The sequence below is a fragment of the Oryctolagus cuniculus genome, chromosome 2 (assembly GCF_051225735.1).
Source record: "Oryctolagus cuniculus isolate XC-2025 breed Fujian yellow rabbit chromosome 2, ASM5122573v1, whole genome shotgun sequence".
Taxonomy (NCBI): domain Eukaryota; kingdom Metazoa; phylum Chordata; class Mammalia; order Lagomorpha; family Leporidae; genus Oryctolagus; species Oryctolagus cuniculus.
In genome coordinates this window covers 159,311,220-159,330,118 of record NC_142868.1, presented here as the reverse complement: position 1 = coordinate 159,330,118, position 18,899 = coordinate 159,311,220, and the positions used below count along the sequence as shown (strand labels likewise).

Below are 18,899 nucleotides of genomic sequence, written 5' to 3'. Positions count from 1 at the left end.
CTGAGGGCTCTGTGCCATTTAGCCCAAAGCAGCTCCTTGCTGAGCCTGATACTGGTATCTCTAGCTCTTCTCTGCATAGACAAGGGCACTAGAAGAGGAGCCCCTGGGCTCAGGTCGGCCAGCCCCCCCCCCCTTTTTTTTTGCGCACTTTCTTCCTGTAAGAAACGAATGGCAGTGACTCAAAGAGCATTCTGGAAAACACCTGATGGTGGGCACAGTGTGCATACATGCACTGTTGGTGTGATGATTTCAAGCATGGAAACGGATTCCTTCACACCACAGTTACAGTGTCACGTGACAGAACAAATCCACCAACAGGCACTGCTCCCCCATCCCACCCTGCCCCAGGATGACCCTGTAATTACCTGTGCTCATCTTACAGCTTTGTGTCTCCGTCATCTTTTGTTCCACACCACGCTTGCTATTTAAAAACTGCAAAAGCCCTGCATGTCACTCTCTGGCTGGCTGTTTTCCACATGCTTCTACTACACCTTCCCCTTGGAAACTCTCAGCCCTTCCCCCAGAATGCACCTGCCAGTCGCATGGCGTCCCGTCCCCTGGGTGTATTTCCACTTTCAAAGAGATGAGGTTGTCAGAGTCAATTGCTGTTTAAAATCTAAATCAAAAGAAATTTTCCTCCCTAAACCTTCACGACTCTTCTTCCTGATTCAGTTTGTTTTAATTATGCTCACTGATAGTTATAAATCATTGAAACTCGGCTCTGCAAGCGAATAATCCGCATATCAGCCAGGTCAAATTAATTGCTCAGATTTCACGACAGTGCATCCTACATGTTTTATTAAAACTCAGATCTTTCTGTATACTGAATAACTCTACATTATGTTATTTGTCAGAAAGTAAATCAGACCCATTTATTACGTTTCCTGGGGGCCACTTTTGAGAATTCTCCCCAGTGAAGTGACCTTGCAGGTGTGAGAAGCAAAGGCAGGCTGACCCTTCAAAGTGCAGTGGGAGAACCCGCAAACTCCACCAAAGCCTTCTAAGCGGGGTGCTCTGGGGACGGTGGGCACTGACTCCTGCAGCCCTGGAGGGGGAGTGGGGCTACCCCTTTCTGCTCAGTGCAGCTTTGGTAAGCAGGGGCCCGGAGAACTCTGCAGGACTTCCTGTCATTGTCCTTGGCAACCCTGGACAGGCCTATGTGAAGAGTCTTCGAAAATGTGCCATAGTTTATGAAAAAAATAAAACTATACATGGATTTCAGAAGCATTTCGCACCAACATAAACTCATCTTTTGGTCCGTTTCTATGAACTTTTTGAAGATCCTTCCTGGGTTCCATCAAATGCAGGTGATGCGCCATAGTCACTTGTTGAGTGACTCACGGAGCAGAGAGGACACACATGCCTCGAGTTCAAGTTTGGTGGAAGCAGACTCAGCTGGCCAAGGTGAACCGTTTGTTAACCCCGAGTTCCCGTTAATGAGCCCTTCATCAAGTCGTGACGTCAATAAGAAAACAAGGGCAAATTTCATTCCACACTGGAAGGACAAGGTTTACAAAGCTATCGTTTCTTGAGCACTAAATATGTGCCAGACCCTGTGCTAAGCACCCACAAATGCAATTTTCATTATTCATGTAATTATGTAACAGATACCAAACGAGCACCTACTATGAGCCAGGCACTGGTGTTATGTACTGAAGACACAAAATAGACCCATGCGTGTTGGTGGGGACATCTTGGAAAGAAGCCCCTAAGTGGTTTGATCTTACAAATGCGGACACTGTGGCTTAGAAAGTTTCAGTAACTTACTCTGGGCCATACAAGCAGATAAATAGTGAGGTTTAAGTTAGAGTCTCAGTCAGTGCCTCTTAGGCCTGTTGTCTTAGCCATATAGCAGGGCATCAACACAACAGGATCTTTGGGTAAAAATCTATAGTTAAAGATAAATAGCAGGCCACATAGAGTCGTGCTACTCAGCTTCAGAGTGGCAGCGGCAGCAGCAGCACCTCTTGGGAGCTTGTGGAAATGACAGATTCTCCAGCCCTACCAGACCCATGAAATGAAATCACTGGGAGTGGGCCCTGGGAACCTGCTTACAATCTGCAGGTTACTCTTACGTGTGTGAAGGTTCGGGAAGCATTGCTGCACAACATGATTTACACAGCTTGTTTATTTTTTTAAAACTCTTCTCTTTGTTTTCCTTAATTTTGGCTTTTCATGGACTCTTAGCTTTTATTGTGTATTGAGCGGGCGTCACCTCGCCCTGCGCCTGGTATGGTTCAAAGGAGCTTTGTCAATGTGCCACTCTTTTAGAACAGGAGCCACAGAATGAGAGGTTGAGAGCCATGACAGGCATAATTAGTAGGGTCTCTCCCTTTGAACTAAAGGCTGATAATCCCAGGGACTGGCGGAGGGAGAGATGGAAACACCAAGTGGAGAAGGGGCTCCCTCTCCACCAGCAGTAGGGGGTGGGCGCCTCTGAGCCGGTCTGTTGTGGCTGATTAGGCTGATAAATGGTGTCACTCGATTTCTCTGCAGTGGGGCCTGGGGGAGAATTTCTTCCTTAAATCAGGCTGCCGCTAACACACCGTCAGCCTGAGCAAGGGGGCTCGAGAGGGAGGCTGTGAGCTGGAGGAGGCCTAAAGTAGGCTGTTGAATATTTCAGCAAACTGTCAACTTCAATGTATTGAGCTGGCATCGATCTTTGAAATCACAGTGCTCTGGGCTTTCCAGCCAGCCGGTTGCCTAGTAACCTGCGTGCAACACCGAGGACTAGCCACTTGAAAGTTTAGTTTTGCCCTGAGTTCCTTGCTGAAGACTGGATGTGATCTGGTAGCCAGAGTAAGATTTCATTTTTATTCATGAGCTGGGGAAATAAGCACATACTTACAGTGAAATTAGCGTCGTCCCATTGAACGCGTGACTCTGTACTTCTTCAAATCCATTTCCGTAGAGTTTGCTGAAGGAGGGAGGGAGAGAGGGTTTAGGCACGGGCAGGAACTGAGAGAATCACAGTTTGGAAGCACACATTCCTTCTGCCGTGACATTTATGACGAAGCTAATCACCAGCATTCGCAGCGTCTAGCTTTGTTTCTCTAACATTTTAGAATCTAAGGGCTCCTTGGGGATGAAGCCGAGCCTTTTGCTCAAGTTTACCTCTGCTTGCACTCTCGCCACCACCGCCAGTTTGTTAAGTGCTTTATTAAATGCCAAGTGCCCAACCAGCCATCGTATATATATTTTACGATCTAATTGTCATCATCACTTCCATTATGTTGGCACGAAACCCAAGCCTCATCATTGTTGTGCAGCTCGCTTCAGGTCAAGGAAAGCAGGGGCAGGGCTCTCTGAGGCCTGAGCTGGCTGCCTGTGCCCTTCCTCCGGCTCTGCAGGCCCCGTGTGGGCACCTGGGCTGAGATGCTGGAAGCTGACAGCAGCGGAAGGCTCAGCACTGAGTCAGCTTTTCTTTTTCTCGGATGGGTATATGGTCTTGCTGGTGCCCAATCTGGTTCCACATCCCATGTGGCTGTCGATGTCCATAAATAGTTCTGTAAGACCTATTAGTGGACTGTGAATTCAGTTTAGTTGGGTGGTGCCAGCATCTTTAAAAACGAAATAGAACAGAAAGCGACAAATGTAAAGTATTGGAGTATATTGGAAGTGAGTGGAGTGTGAATACTTGTGAAATGTTGTCTCACCATTTTTATATGGCATATAGACACATGTGCATTTGTACATGTATGCCATCGTCCACACACATGTATGCACACACACTTACTTCCAGCCAGAATAAAACTCAGGAGTCTCTTTGGAACGCAGGTGGGAAAGGAGAGATCGAGGAAGGAATGAAGGGGGGGATCAGGTGGCACCTATTCATCTTGCAAAACAGGAGCTGGGCCCAGAGAGGGAGGGGACTTGTGGAAAGCCCATGGCGGGCAGAAATGGGGCCAGGACGCGCCGCCTGGGGCCACTTAGAAGGCACCAGTTTTGCAGGCTGTGGTTGCTTCCCCCAGGTCCTCATGGCCCTCCCTCCCTCCTCCTCCTCCAGGGCCGTTTTCGATGTCACGTTCTCAGCGTGGCCTTTCCTGACTGTGCTGTTTAAAGTATCAGCAGAATTCCCTGTCCCCTGTTCCTGACTTGTTCTCCCTCCATTGCTTTAGCACCACCTAACCCGTGATTATATTTTGGCTTGTTCTACCCCCCGCAGCAGGACACCGGCCTCACAGAGCAAGGATTTCTGTTTAGCAAGGATTTTTGTTTAGAAGCCTCTGCATCCCTGAACAGTGCCTGGCATTGGGATAGATGTTCAGCGGACAAATGAGTCTCAGGATGATGAATTTCCTGCTGCAAATCACAGCCAAACAAGTTGGGAAGCCACAGTGCTCGTGTGAATCCTTTGTGAACAATGGTCTAAGAGCCGAGTGAGAAGCGGCTGTGGTGAGGCATATAATCAAGTTCTTTGTGTCTGGCGAGACCCAGCATCTCTTTGCAGGGTGGCTGGCAGCTGCAGGGCCATGGTAGGCACAGGCTGGGGGCGGGGCGGGGTGAGACCTGAGAAATGGTTCAGACCCATGCTCCACCTGCTCTTGCTCTCGCAGGCTGTTGTCTGTGAGAATTGTACCTTGTGGTATATGTGAGCGTGTATGTGATACACATATGCTTGTATCTATCTATATATAGATAGATGTAGAGTGTGTGTGTGTGTATGTGTGTGTGTGTGTCTGTATGGTCTCTTCCCATTAATCCACAGCACACCTGATGCAAACTAGCATGGCCCTTGTCTTGCAGTATAATATTTGAGCTCTGAAATATAAATTGGAGACAACAAGGCAATTGTCAAAGCATCTTCATCAGGTTGAGCTCAAGAGAGCCGAGAAGCATTTTTAACCCATTCCTTAAAACCCCCCTACCTTGCAGGGTGCCAGGCACCCAGCAGGGGTCAGCGTGAAGCAGTGGCCTTGCCCTTCCACAGGAGGGCGGGGTGGGGGGGGCTTCCTTCACCTCCCTGTGCTCACTCACTCCCTTCTGGAATTCTGAGTTGATAGCCTCACACACCAGCTCTCAACCTCTGCTTGAGGTACCAGCATCCCATATGGCCGCCAGTTTGAGTCCCGGCTGCACCTCTTCTGATCCAGCTCTCTGCTATGGCCTGGGAAAGCAGTGGAGGATGGTCCAAGTGCTTGGGCCTCTATACTCGTGTGGGAGATCTAGAAGAAACTCCTGGGTCCTGGCTTCAGATGGGCCCAGCTCTGGCTGTTGTGGCCATTCGGGGAAGGAACCAACAGATGGAAGTCCTCTCTCTCTGTCTCTCCCTCTCTCTGTCTGAATTCTACCTCTCAAATAAATAAATAAACAAACCTTAAAAAACTGTACTCAGAATATTACTCTTTGGCTGTCTATTGTCACGTTGGAGGTCACATTTCTTTTAGATGAAAGAATCATGCCTGTTTTGTCTTTGAACTTCCTTGAAATGTGATTTCTTAGAGTTTAGGCCAGTATTTATCAAAGGATTTTCCTTCATCTGTGGATTCAGAATCTGGTCGTACCCAGGAATAAGCACCTTTATAACAAGCTCTCACAGTGCATGCTGGGAACCCTTGCCCGGGGGTATATTGTAGGGTGATGCAGTTCTCATCATTTTGAGTTGAAAAGTCGATGGTCGGTTGCTCAGAATGGAGCCAGCATCTAGTCCGCTTGTTGCCTTCTAAGTGATGGCACTCGCTGTGTGGTGAATGAAGGGGAAGTCACCCCTTCTCTGTGATGAGCAAGGCAAAGCTGCCTGCCTGCACTTGTCCTCAGGCCCATTCCCTTTTACTGCTGGGTGCTGCCCTGATCCTAGTTTTGGCACATTTGGGCATTTTTTTTAAATTGTTTTTTAAAAAATTTGTTGTTGGATTCATAATATCATTGCTCTAAGGGAAGCCTTGCAGTCAAGTCTACAGGCACTGAGCTTAACTCCCTGGGCTTGACTCCCTCCCAGCTCTGCTACTTAACAAGCTGAGTTACTTTGGCCAAGTTGCTTAACCAGTCTGGGCTTCAGTTTCCTAATCTGAGTATAGGGTTGACAGTAATCGTGTTGGCCCTGTAAAGTTGTTGTGAAGATGAAAAGGGTAAATGTATGTTAAGCTCCTAGAAGCAGGTTCTTCATGCATCGGCCTCAGTATTACTGTGCTTTGCAGTGACCGCCAGTGCTCCGTCCAGGACAGAGGCCAAGAACTTCCATTTCCAGGCTCTGCACAGGATTTCCAGGGAACGCAGGCCAGGTGTTTAATGGAATTGTTAGTCTTCTGTTCCCGGGCAGAGCAGGTCAGGTCAGTGGCCCGGGTGCCCCACAGGTGCTTTCTCTCTGAGGGCCCTTAACCTTTGGGTGTGTAGTATCATGGACATTTTTGCATTTAGACAATTTTCATGTTTTGAAAAAGTTAAAATATCCTGGGTCGTGCTTCTCCCAATTCTCCAAAGAATGCCGCTCACTCTTTCCCTCTCAGCTGCTCCTTCCACACAATAGCTCATTGCCTTGTTTTAGAGAAACTACAAACATGGGTGGGGGGCCGCATGCTGTCAGGCCCACAGGGGGCTTTTAATGCCCTTCACAGCATCTGGAGAGTCACTTCAGATGACTGTTCCCCAAAACATCATGGTGTCAGAATTTGCTATAAGGGTTCTGTCACTGGCACAGAAATGAAGGTATCTCCCCCACCCCACCCCTCTATACTAATAGCTGCCCTAACTCTAAAGCATTGTCTAGGTTCTCTGTTCAAATGTCAGTAACTGTGAATCAGGCAGAGAGAACGGCATCTTTTTATTCAAAATAAGATTCAGGCTTTAGAAATTAATCACAAGTGATGCTCTCATTTTGAATGTTGCCTTCTAATGAACTCAGAATTTTCCTGGGACTCTGGAAGCATTTCTGGGGTTATATTAGGATCATTAGGTATTCTGCCATGGTTTCCTCTTGGATCCTATGGCCACTTGGTTTTTAGATGATTTACAGATCTGCAGGGTCTCAAAAAGTGGCCCCTTCGTGGAGGGGAAGGCATACTTTTGAAGAAAATATGGCTGATATAAGCAAATGTTTATCAAATGACCTCACAAACAGCCTCCTAAAAGGGGGAATCCCATATTCATCATGTTCCCCCCATGTAGCACTTCGCTCAGGGTTTTGTGATTCCTCATGTTTGCAGATTCTTCTCTTGTGGATGTCTGGGCAGTGGCTGTGAGAATAATGGCCACCCAGTCACTGCTGTGTGCTGCCCTGGCCCTAGTTTTCAATAATATAGAGCAAGGTCACCCTTCTTCTGTGGGGCTCACAGTCTCTGGAGCGAGGAGTTGCTCTTCCTGTGGTAGGTGTGCCTCCTGCCTTTCAACAACTCCGAGTTTTCATGCCTCCCTCCTCCTCAGACAAGTTCATGTCAACTTATGTGACTTTTCCATATGTAGAACTAAAGAGGGTGACAGGCATTAGAAGTATGCTGATAGTAGTGGATTCTAACAACTGACTAAAACTGTTGAGAAACCCACATTCCGTAATGATACTTAAAATGAGACAATGGAAAAGGAAGAAAAAAAAAGCAAGGGTCTTTTTACAGAAACATGCCAGCTGGTCAGTGTAGGGGATGGTAGAGCATACAGCTCTGTATTTTCTAACCCCTTTGTCGTAACCTGAATAATTACAGGCACTGAAACCATCAGATGGACGGTTTTTTTCTAACTGAACAGTCACAGCAACTCAAAGTACCCCACCACGGTGTACTTGTTAATAACAAAGGGAAAAATAAATGGCTAAGGGCAACACATAAACTTTGATGCAATTTTGTCTTTAAAAATCTCTTAAGAGATTTTTACTGGAGTTTGGGATTATAGGTTGGAAGATGTAATTAAATCCTTCTTGAATTTCTTAGATGAAATTTTAGTAATATAAACATCCCTATTTGGATATATAAATGCTCAATTATTTAGAGATGAAATGTCATGATGCTGATACTTTTTTGGGCACTTTGGCAAAGAAGACATGTATTGGGACTGCATTGTGGTGCTGGCACCCCATGTTGGAGTGCCATTTCGAGTCCCAGCTGCTCTGTTTCCCACTCAGCTTCCTGGTAGTGTGCCTAGGAAGGTGGCAGAAGATGGTCCAAGTATTTGGATCCCTGTCACTTATGTGGTAAACCAAGATGGAGTTCCTTGCTTCTGGCTTTGTCCTGGCCCACACCCCTGGCTGTAGTGGGAATTTGGGAAGTAAACCAGTGCATGGTGAATGGAGATAAAGTGTATGGGAGATTTGTGATACTATTCTTTCCATTTGTCAGTGGAAAGAGAAATGGTAGGTGATTCCATTTGCAAGTTAAAAGCTTTAAAGTAAAAAAATATTTTAAAGGAGGTGATGAGATTCAGTGTTTTCAGTATGGTCTAAAACCTGAATGTTAGCTTTTAACTGTGGTTAATTGTATTAATTGTGTAGTTGAAAACTTGTGATTGGATTTGCACAAGACGTTATTAATAATCCCACCAAGGGCTGGCATAGAGGTGCAGTGGGTTAAGCTGATGCTTGGCACCCATATTGGATTGTTGGTTTGAGTCCTGGTTACACTTCTTCCAATCCATCTTCCTGCTAATATGCCTGTGAAAGCAGCAGAATATGACCCAAATGATTGAGTCTCAGCCTCCCACTCGGGAGCCCAGGATGGAGCTCCTGTCTTTGGCTTGGCCCAGATCTGGTTGTTGCAGACATTTGGGGGGTGAACCTCTTCCTCTCCCTCTCCCTCTCTCTTCTTTTTAAATATACAATAAATATTCTTAAAAATGATCCCACTGAATAGACAGAGATGTGTCTAGGTGGCCTGACTTGACTAAGGCTGTGTGGCTGGGCTAAGGCAGAGAGCAAGAACTAAAACCCAGGCTTCCGGGCTTCTCACTTCAGTGCCCATCAGTCTCGCCTGTGGCTGCCACAGGTGCAGCCTAGGATCTCGCTGTGCTTTGCCAGACACCCTTTCTCTGCTGGGCCTTGGGAAGCCACTCGCCGTCCCCTTTCCTTCTCTTGGTGGAGTTCACCTGTCGATGAAGGTTGTCCCCTCTCTGAGACAGGCACAGCCAGCCACTTAGACTGCTTTAAAGGTGGTGCAGCTAAATCCGGCTCACTCGGGGAGGGCATTTCAAGGTGGTCTCTTGAGTAGATTTAGTGAAAAGCCCAAGTGACTATCAAGGGACATAAGACTATAATGCATAGTTTAGCGCCAGCCCCACTGAGCTACTTGAGCATCGGGTGGAGTGTTTTGTTTTCACTAAATGAGCTCACAGTTGCTAAAGCTTTAGGTAGGGGGAGGGCAGGCCATGTTCTGTGGAAAGCATAATCCCCACTACTACTCAGAATCAAAACAGGAGGCTGCCTTTCATTATTTGCTGATTAGAGAGTGGGACTTCGTAGCTGAGAAAGTGAAGCTTTCCTCTCTAAGTGTAGTACCCCTCTTCCGGCAGCACACTCCACACCATTCTTGGCTGAGAGAAGGGCCCATCCAGCGGAGAACAAGCTCCAGACAAATGACTGGACACTGCCCTTCCAGATGGAGGGCAATCAGGGAGGAGGGGGCCAGAGCATAGTGCTCCCCAGGCTGGAAACCAGGGATCTGCAGTCCTCGTTGATTTCAGAGGTGAGGCAGTGACACCCAGCTGGCACGCACCCTTCTTGAAATCATCACCAGTAAACTACTGGCTCTGCGTGCGTGGTGGAATGTGACCGTAAGAGGAGTCTGGTGATGCCTTAGGTTTGGAGGGTGGCCCCGTCTTGGGAGCTCAGAGTTCCCTAAGGATTATTCCCGTATTTCTTTTCTTCCTGAACCTCCTCCGTGTCTCTGCCCTACTTCACCTCTGCTCCCTTCAGTGACTTACCTGGGAGGAGCACCTGTTGGTTCCTAGTTATTTTTTACATTTGGATCACAATTGAAGGGAATCTTGAATACTTGTGGTCTTTGGCTGGTCTCTTCTAATTACTTTTTGGTCCTCTGCCCTCCACCCCAGCCATTACATCAACTTACTTCTGCTTCTCTTGATTTACTTGTATCTGTCTTCATTTATGGGCAGGCTTGTGGTACCATGGGTTAGGCTGCTGCTGTGATGTTGGCATCCCATATAGGTGCCCAATTAAGCCCTAGCTGCTTCATTTTGAATCCAGCTTCCTTTAATGTGCCTAGGAGGGCAGTGGAGGATGGCCCAAGTGCTTGGGCCCTTCCCAGTCACGTGGGAGAACCAGATGGAGTTCTAGGCTCCTAGCTTTGGCCTGGCCCAGCCTTGGCTCTTGCGTCCATTTGGAGAACAATCCAGGGGATGGGAGATCTCTTTCTGTGTCTCTCCCTCTCTTTCTCTATGAATTTGCCTTTCAAATAAAAAAAATCTATCTCTTCACTTACATCTCATTCCAATCCATCATCTCTCTTTTTTTTTCTGAAAGGGTGAGCTCACTTATTACCTTGTGCAGTTCTGCCTTGGGCTGTGACCACAGGTGTGAGCGGATGTGCATGGGAAGAGCAGAACTGAGTACAGGCCACTGGGCTTTAGATAGAAATAAATGAGACATAGCACCCAGGAGGCAGCTTCTGAATGGTGGGACAATGGAGGGTACCCCCTGGAAGATAGGTGATGGGTTCCAGAGGGAAGGACATCAGGCAGGTGCACCTTGAAGGGATGGATTGAGCTACCTTAGTCCAGTGTCTCTCGAGTTGTAATGTACCTGTGAGTCACTGGGGATCCTTTGAAAATCCATATTTGGAGTCAGGGAGTCTGGGGTGGGCCTGAGCTTTCAGAAGATGCCTGGACCGAACTTTGAATAGCAAGACCACACCAAACACCCTGAAAGGGACAGGGCCTATGAGCCTGAGAACCTGATGAAGGGACTAGCAAACAAAGAGACATTATTTTGAAGTATTTAGGGATAGAAGGATAGATGGTGTTGCTTCAGAACAAAGTGAGAGGGATCCAGGGGAGGCAAAAAACGGAGAGAGGAGAGAGAGAGACAGAGGTAGTTCAAGGTCCATGGATAGCTACTTGACTGACTTTGAGGATCTCCTTATAAACTCTTACCAGTTGAAATCTTGAAATTTCCATGTTCTCCTTTAACCGGGGCAGCCACTGCTCTCTAGGCTGTCTTCCCAGCCTCAGGGTATTCCGGAAGGCAGGGAGCAATTTCCTTAGGTGGAAGTTTAGTACTGAAAGTCTTGGAGCCCATTTTATTAATTGCAAACAGGATTGGCTGGTGGGTTGTCAAGTGAACACATGAGCCAGTTTCAATCCCACACAGCTCTAGGTCAAGATGAGTGAGGGATGTGGGGCAACAGGAGCAAGAGCTTACGTTCAGCTGGAAGTGAGACTAGCAGGAGGCTGCAGGGCAGAACAGGAATCTGGGAGTTTACTCACAGTGTTACGGATTCGTTATTCATCCCTTGAAAAGCATTTCCTGGAATGGTGGTTATGTGTAAGTTATCACAAATTTCCCTTGAGGAAAGAAATGAGAAATATTTACTTTCCAAATTTCAGCTGCAAATTTGAAACTGCTATGCATAAGCAATCAGCCTGGTACTCACAGAATGAAATTAAATTCCGACGAGAAGATCTTCGTAACATCTGGAAGCTCGCGAATGCCTGTGTTACAGATGCTCCTGTGATTTGGGGCAGGGTGGTGATGGGGGCAGAGAGTGGGAAAGAGTGATTGTCATGAAGGCACAAAGACAAAAAAGGAGGAGAAAGGCGCTTTTCAAATGCTAGTTTCATATTTCACTAAATATACATTGAGTTTGGCTTTATCCGTAACACGTGTACCTGACGAAGATTGTCAGAATTTTAAAGCCCCTAACGCTATGGGAGAAGATGTTTTGATGACTTATATTTAGAGAAGTAGTCACTGAGGCCAAGCTTTAAGGTCATCTTCATGTGTGTTTCCAGCCTGTCTTTTCCTATTAAATCAATCGCATTTTCCTAATGTGTTGCATTCCATTTCCTGTTGGTAGATTCTTCTGTGTTCTTAGTAGTTCTAGAAAGCATTTCTGTACTTTGGAGCAGGTTTTAACTTGAACACTTTGGGAAGATAAATCTCATGTGAGAAATCCCTATTCCTGATTATTAAAAAACCTTTATTTATTTAGCTGCCTTGCTAAGTGAGCTTCGGAAAGTTCTTCCTTGTGCCTTATTGAAATCGTTCAATGTTCTTTTGGTATTTGGAGCTGCTCAAGGCTCCTCTTTTATTCCTCCCACCATTTTTTTTTTTAACTCCAAAGAGTAGAGGGCCTTAGGTCATAGGTGAAACTGAAGAATATTTTATCACAAAAACGGGACTCCTTTCGATGTGTCCAGGATGAAATCCAGGCCTCTGGATTTCCCCCACTGAGTTTTAAATTGTCCAGTCTTGGCCCAACTTGATATGAACTGCCTGGCACCCTGGTGACCCTGTGCCCTGACCGTGGCTGGGGATAACAGTGTGGGTTTTGACCGCACTCTGGACTTGCACTGTGGGAATATCAGATTATTGCGTGAAAATGCTGCTTAATAAAGACAGTGATAGATATAAGGGCTGCCAGGGTCATATTTAGTTCAGTGATTTTCTTATTTTTTTGTTCCAAAGTGGTTGGTGCTGCCGGGTGCTTATGTAGACCCCTCTGCAGGTTCAGAGAAGCAAAACACGTGAGCATGGAATTGTCCGGTTTCCGAGTTGCCTAAGGGTCCATGCTGTTCCCCACCCACCCTGCCTGGCAGCTCCTGGGGGATGCCCTGGAACGAGACTGCTGCGGTGGCTCACCAGAGAGATAGCTCTTCCCTCTCCCCCTGGTTTTTGTTTTTCAGGAAGAGTTGGGTGTGGACTTTACATGCTCTGGGGAGTTTATGAAATTCAGTTTGCCGGAAAGAAGAGAGAGGACATCGACGTTAGGGGGAATTGAGTTTTGTGATGTGAATCGGGATGACTTGTGAGAAGGAAGAGCCATGGTGAGAAATTTGTAGATTGTATCAAATGTCAGGAATTGTGAAATTGCTGGCAAGGCAGTGGCCCTGTTGGGCTACAGTGGTTAATTTAATATGGCTAACCTGTGGGTTTAGGAAGATTTAATAGGAAATAGAAAATAATAGTTTAGTTTACCTGGCACAGTGCCTACCTCAATGCAGGGTTTAAAATGTTTTCACTGAATTAATGAAGGAACAAATGAGATGAAGGTGGTCTGTCATTCTCAACCAGTGCTGGGGGTTGAATCAGAACTGCCTCTCCCACTTCCACCTGCCCTCTGCCCACCTTAGAGATTCTGAGTCACCCTCACTAAAGTGTTGTGATCCTCCCAAACCTTTGTCAGCTTTAAAGATCACTGCCAAGAGGCAGTAATTGTGGCAGAGTGGGCTAAGCCACTGCCTGCAATGCTGGCATACCATATCGAAGTGCCGGTTCAAGTCCTGGCTACTCTACTTCCAATGCAGCTCTCTGCTAATGCACTTAGGAAAGCAGCAGGAGCTGGCCCAAGTACTTGGGCCCCTGCCAGCTGTGGGGGAGACCCAGATGGAGCTCTGGGCTCCTGGGTTTGGCTTGGCTAAGCCCAGGCTGTTGTGGCCATTTGGGGAGTAAACCAATAGATGGCAGAGTGCTCGCTCACTTGCTTGCACTCTCTCTCACTCTATCTTTCATATAAAGAAATTGATCTTGAAAATAACAAAACAAAATCAGTACCTCGGGGTGGTGTTCTGCTCGGGTGTTGGAGATAAAAGTAGAGAGGCACTTCCATGTATGCAGAAGCACCCTGCGTGATGGTTGACGGGAAGTGCTGATTAAACGTAAATCACAAGCCTGAAGAGGAACGTGCCAACAGTGCTAAGTGGGCAAGTATGGTTTAAAGAGTCTTTCCAACCTTTGAATTGCTTTAATTTTCATGAGATGCCCATCTTTCCCTCCCAGATTACTTGAAAAAGGAAAATTTCTCACAGGTATTTTAACCGGGGGAGATTTGTAAATGCTCCAGGCTCGATGTATACCAGGTTTTTGGTGTTCTGGATCAGTCTGTCAAAAGAGAGGGAAGAGCAGGCAGCAGTTTAGTAGATGTGTGTTGTTTGGAGTGCATGAGACTAGCAGTTGTTGGCTGAAAACGGGGTCCACAAAACCTAGCAACTTCATACGCTTGAGACGAACTCCTGGGACTCGGGATGGAAGTGGCGTGGTGAGAGCCAGCTGGCTATTTCCAGGGGGCTCTGCTCTCAGCTCCTGAAGAGACAGGGCTAAGCAGTCACAGCTGGGAGGCTGTCTCTGCGCAGCTCTTCCCATCCCCTCCAGGCATCACCAACATCCAGGGCTCCTGGTCAAGCAGATCCCACTGGAGAGTCTGCACACTGGGGATACAGGGGGCTCTGCTCTCAGGAGAGGTGAGTGAAGTAGTACCCCCCGCCCCTTGTAGGCACACTAATCCTCTTCTTATTGGGCTGGCACCCACACTGCCTGATTATTCGAACAGGCACCTGTTGGTGGAGCAGCCCAGAGCACAGGCCAGGGACTTGGAGTTGTAGAATGTTATATCCATGCTGCCCAGCCTCCTAACTTCCCCTAAGCTAGTTTTCCCTTCTGTAAAGTTGGAACCCTCATGTCACCTCTCTCCCTGCCTCACAGGTTGGTAGGTTTTGAACAACAGAATAGGTAGGGATAATACAGGATGGGCTGTGCAGAATATAAAAGCACGCTCACAACACCGCAGGGCCATGGCTGCCCTTCCTCGGTCTCTGGAGTGGCTGTGAGCCTTCAGGAAGTGGCCACAGTTGCTGAGTTCTGTCTACTCTGGATCCAGTACAAGGCTTTGGTTTTCTTAACCCAGGCAAAAACCACTGGAATAAATGAGAATTACCCTACTAATCTGGAAATGAGAATTACCCTTATAATCTGGAAAACACAGTGTAATGGTTAGGAACATGTATACTTTGGAGCCAGCTTGGTTTTGCAGCCTGATCCTACCAATTGATATCACTTCAAGCTCCTTGTGCCTCCGTTTCCTTACAGGTTGATTTTTAAGGAGTAAGTGTGTGTGTCAAGGTCGCCATATGGCTCCAGCCCTGTGAATGTCTCTCACCGTAGTTGTTAGAGTCCAGAAGCTGAGTGCTTTGTGTCCTGTCACATGGTTAAGAAGTAACAGCTCTTGAGTGTGATCTAGTTTTACTGACTCCAAGTCTAAGGCTTCTTCCGCCTTACCACAGTTACCTAGCATGGGTGCCTATTTTCATTTAAATGAAGGAGATGGCCTCTGACTCTTGAGATGTGAGTGGTATTTTGTTGCAATTATTTTTATAGCTACTGAGTCAGGCACTCAGGAACCAGGCAGGGCATGATGTTGGTGTAACACAAGACTTTTAGCACTTAAAGATCTTCTGGGGTCTGACCTTAGATGATGACTCATTTGTATGTTCATTCATCCCATTAGCATTCATTCAATACCTGTAGGTGGCAAGCACTATTCTAGGTGCTGAGATCACAGCTGTGAGTCACAGCAAAGGGAGTAGACTTGGGGCTCACCTCCTAGTCTCAGGGCCTTTGAGAATTCACAGGCTTCCCCATAGGCTACCTGTTTCTTTGCATCACTGGTAGCCTTCTTCATCATTAGCTGTCCTGGTGGGTCTCAGTAAACACTGAGGCTCAGCATTAACTAGGAAGTCTATTTAAACTGTTTGTTTTCAGGTCTGGGATAGGCCTGTCCCCTGTGATTGTAGTGTGCCCCCATGCAATTCTGCTTCATGACCAAATCCAGACTATACCTTCTACATTTAAATACCCATTATTGTGGCTTTCCTGGTCATTGTTTGCTGAGATAGTCTCACCTCCCTGGCCACACTGTGATCTCCTGGTGGACATTAGTATTTTAGGTTTTCTCTATTCCAGCAGCACCTGGCTTTGGACTGGATTTCTAGCAACTACTCATGTACTTATGTATTAATTGTTCTCTTTTGATAATTACTCATTGGACCACATATAAGAAGGCTTTGTGAGATAACAAAAAATGCATGGGCTTTGAAGAAAGGCAGACCTGTAGTGAAATCCTAGCCCTTCCATTGTCTGAAGTGTCACACTGGTCAAGTTACCCCACCTTTCTAAGCCTCAAATCCTTTCCTTGATCAGAGACAGGGGATAATTTCCCTATGCTACAGGGTAGCTGTGGGGATTAAATGATGAAACCTAGAGGAAATGCCAAGCACAAGAGCTCAAAGAACATGTGATGCTAACATCCTTCCCCTTCTCTTACTTTCAAAACTCCTAAGCAAATGAAGTTAGGGTGTCTTTCTAGAAGCTCAAACTTGAACTACACAGTCAGAGGTAAGAGACTTAATTTCTGATTCCAGTTCTGACACTAACTTGATGCATGACATCAGAGAAGTCAGCTAATTTCTTCGGGCCACAAGTTCATGATCTGAAAACTGAATTGAGCCAGTCATATCCCATCCTTTTTGTGAACTGGGGTAAAAATGATCAGTTGGGAAGAATTTTTGAAGAGTTAATTCCAGAACATCATTAAAGCAACAATGAAGCTGACAAACCCAACGTATACATGCCACACACAGGGCTTTTACCTGGTAGGTATTCAAGAAGCATTGAATGATAGAATTTGCCAAATAGCCCCCAGTGAACCATTTCATGATTTCCAAGCTTTCTGAATTCTCCCACTACCCCAGGAACTCCATACCATCCCTTCCATAAGGCAAGAGCTATCTGGCAGGACTTTACAATGTCAATTTTAATTTCCAACTTTGTGTTGTGATGTTTCAGAGTTTATACAGCTCCCAGGGAGAAGCAGTTGTCACCATGGCAACCTTCAGGCCACTGCAGTGAGAGAAATTAGTGCCTGCCCAGACCTAGTAATTGCTGTAGTCTTTTCCTCTTGGATTCCTAGCAGTAGATGCTTGAATACAAATACTGAGTGGGCTCCAGCCAGCGAGGGTAATAGTGTACAGCAATAAACTATCTGTTAGCTGATGCTTACATTTCAGACAAATTGAGGAGGTTGTCAAAGGCATTAGCTTCTATCCTTTCCAGGGAATCACTCTGAGAGATTTCACTAGGGGAGAGGAAAGAAAAAAAAAAAAAAAGAAAGAAACATGAAAGAAATGACCGTGTCTGCATGATAATGAACTGCACAGGACCCTGAACTGGGAGCTCCATTGTGTCCCTCTGAAAAAGAACAGGGACATGGAAGTTGTGCTCACATCTTAAAGCTCCCTGTGGGAGGCCTGATGGGCATCTACACCCAGATGCAGTTGAAATGCAAGTTTGAGTCACCCCTGTGTATGTGACAGGCTTTTCTCTTGGTCATCTATGACACAGAGTCATAGATAATTAGCAGTGGGTAGGCCCTTGGAGAAAGTCTGGGCAGACTCCCTTGTTTTATAGCCCTGAAAGTTGAGGCTCCGAGAGGAGCAGCCAATAGTATTTATACGAAGGTTCATGATTAGGACTGGACTCTCTGGGGCCCCAATTCCATCACTCCAGTGAGATGTGGACTTTGGTTATGCTAGTTTTGTCATAACTCCTAACGTTTTGTTTCCCCTGATCTTGTTCTATTGCAAGGCAGTTAACTCTGCACATGGCGTCCATCATGGACTGTAATTATGTATTTCTTGGCTGTTTCTCTCACTCTGAGCAAATTGAGGACAAGGATTGTGTTCTATTCACTTCTGAATCCCTGGTGGTTTCACATTGCCTGGCACATGCTTAGGATGGAATGACTCAGTAAATGAATGAATGGGTTAATGAATGAATGGATTTTTCAAAAGGACACAGAAGTAATGGAGCCAGCTTCATCATATACCATCTCTAAGCCTGTAGGTAATGTCAGTGTTCCTCTGAAATCCCAGCCTAAGCCACTATTTGCTGCCAGCTGAGAAGAAAGTGTCGAATTCACAAATTGTACAATTGTGTGTTTCTAAGGTTAACATTCACTGAAGGCTTCAGACTTCACGAGAGCTTTAGCTCACAGAAAGGCAGAGCCTAAGGCAGTTAATGTCTTTTCTGAACAACACAGTAATGGATTGCTTCTGGGCTGATTCATCTTATTCCTACCTAATGGTTTGCTTATTTAACTGTGGCTGCTTTTCTCAGTAGGCGGCCTTAGTGCACTAAACGTTATCAAAACTCAACATTTAAACTTGAGAGCAGGAGAGTATGGGTGGGTTAGGCTTGAATGAACTAACGTTTCTGTAACCTGTAGTGAATTTCATATAATAGGCACTCATCCTGGAGGAATTATTTTTAATATTCTCATTGCTTGTTAATGCCCTAAAGGGCAGTAGAGATTCCCCCAAAGAGCTAAGATTGGTGGTGTATCACCTTTAAAGGGATGCAAATCTGCGTCAGTCCAGTGGCTTGTTGAGCTTTGAGATGCTCTGTGGGAACTCAGTGACCTTTGGGGTCCTCTGACTCAGGCTAAGAGGATGCTGGAAGATCTAGCTCATGAGGACATTCTCTCTCCATGTGTGAGGTTTTCAGCCCAGGGATGAATGACTGAGGTCACAAGTGTGAGATCACACTGCATCAGCGGGCTGCTTTCTGCTTTTGATGAATGCCTTCCATCAGTACAGCCACAAGTGCTGTGTTTTTGCCATATACTTTACTATATTTGAGATACAAAGATTATCTTCTGGTGCATAATAAACTTTCAACACATTTTCTTCTGTGTGGAAGTTATCTAAAAATGTGGCGCTAGGGAATAGCTGCTCTGGCAGAGGGAGAATTTTGACGATAGGAATCTATCGTCTTTTCTACTTAAAAAGTATATAATCACTTATCAAAATGCATTCAGTTCTTTGAAGCAAGGTTAATTATCTGGATTTTAATGACTCTTAAAAATCATACCTTTTCTTCAAAGGTCCCTAGATATTATTTGTATTATAAAGATAAAAACATTAGAGTTTCCTAGATCCAATTTCTCTCTTAGAGAAATTATCCCCTTTCAACT

General features: G+C 46.0%; 1 protein-coding gene across 8 annotated transcripts in view; it reads right to left on the bottom strand.

Moving 5' to 3' along the window:
- LHCGR (luteinizing hormone/choriogonadotropin receptor) overlaps positions 1–18,899 on the bottom strand; it is a 53,398-nt gene that overhangs the window by 16,703 nt on the left and 17,796 nt on the right. For 4 of the 8 annotated variants that reach the window (XM_089327678.1, XM_008254429.5, XM_002709875.6 and 1 more), the window contains exons 3-7: positions 16,929–17,003; positions 13,901–13,975; positions 11,529–11,603; positions 11,362–11,439; positions 2,849–2,917 (exon numbers count right to left, since the gene is read on the bottom strand). In XM_089327678.1, coding sequence (XP_089183804.1) covers positions 2,849–2,917; positions 11,362–11,439; positions 11,529–11,603; positions 13,901–13,975; positions 16,929–17,003 — 372 coding nt within the window. The remainder of the gene's footprint in view (positions 1–2,848; positions 2,918–11,361; positions 11,440–11,528; positions 11,604–13,900; positions 13,976–16,928; positions 17,004–18,899) is intronic. The other 4 variants (XM_089327676.1, XM_008254428.4, XM_008254427.5 and 1 more) reach the window with 2 other exon arrangements.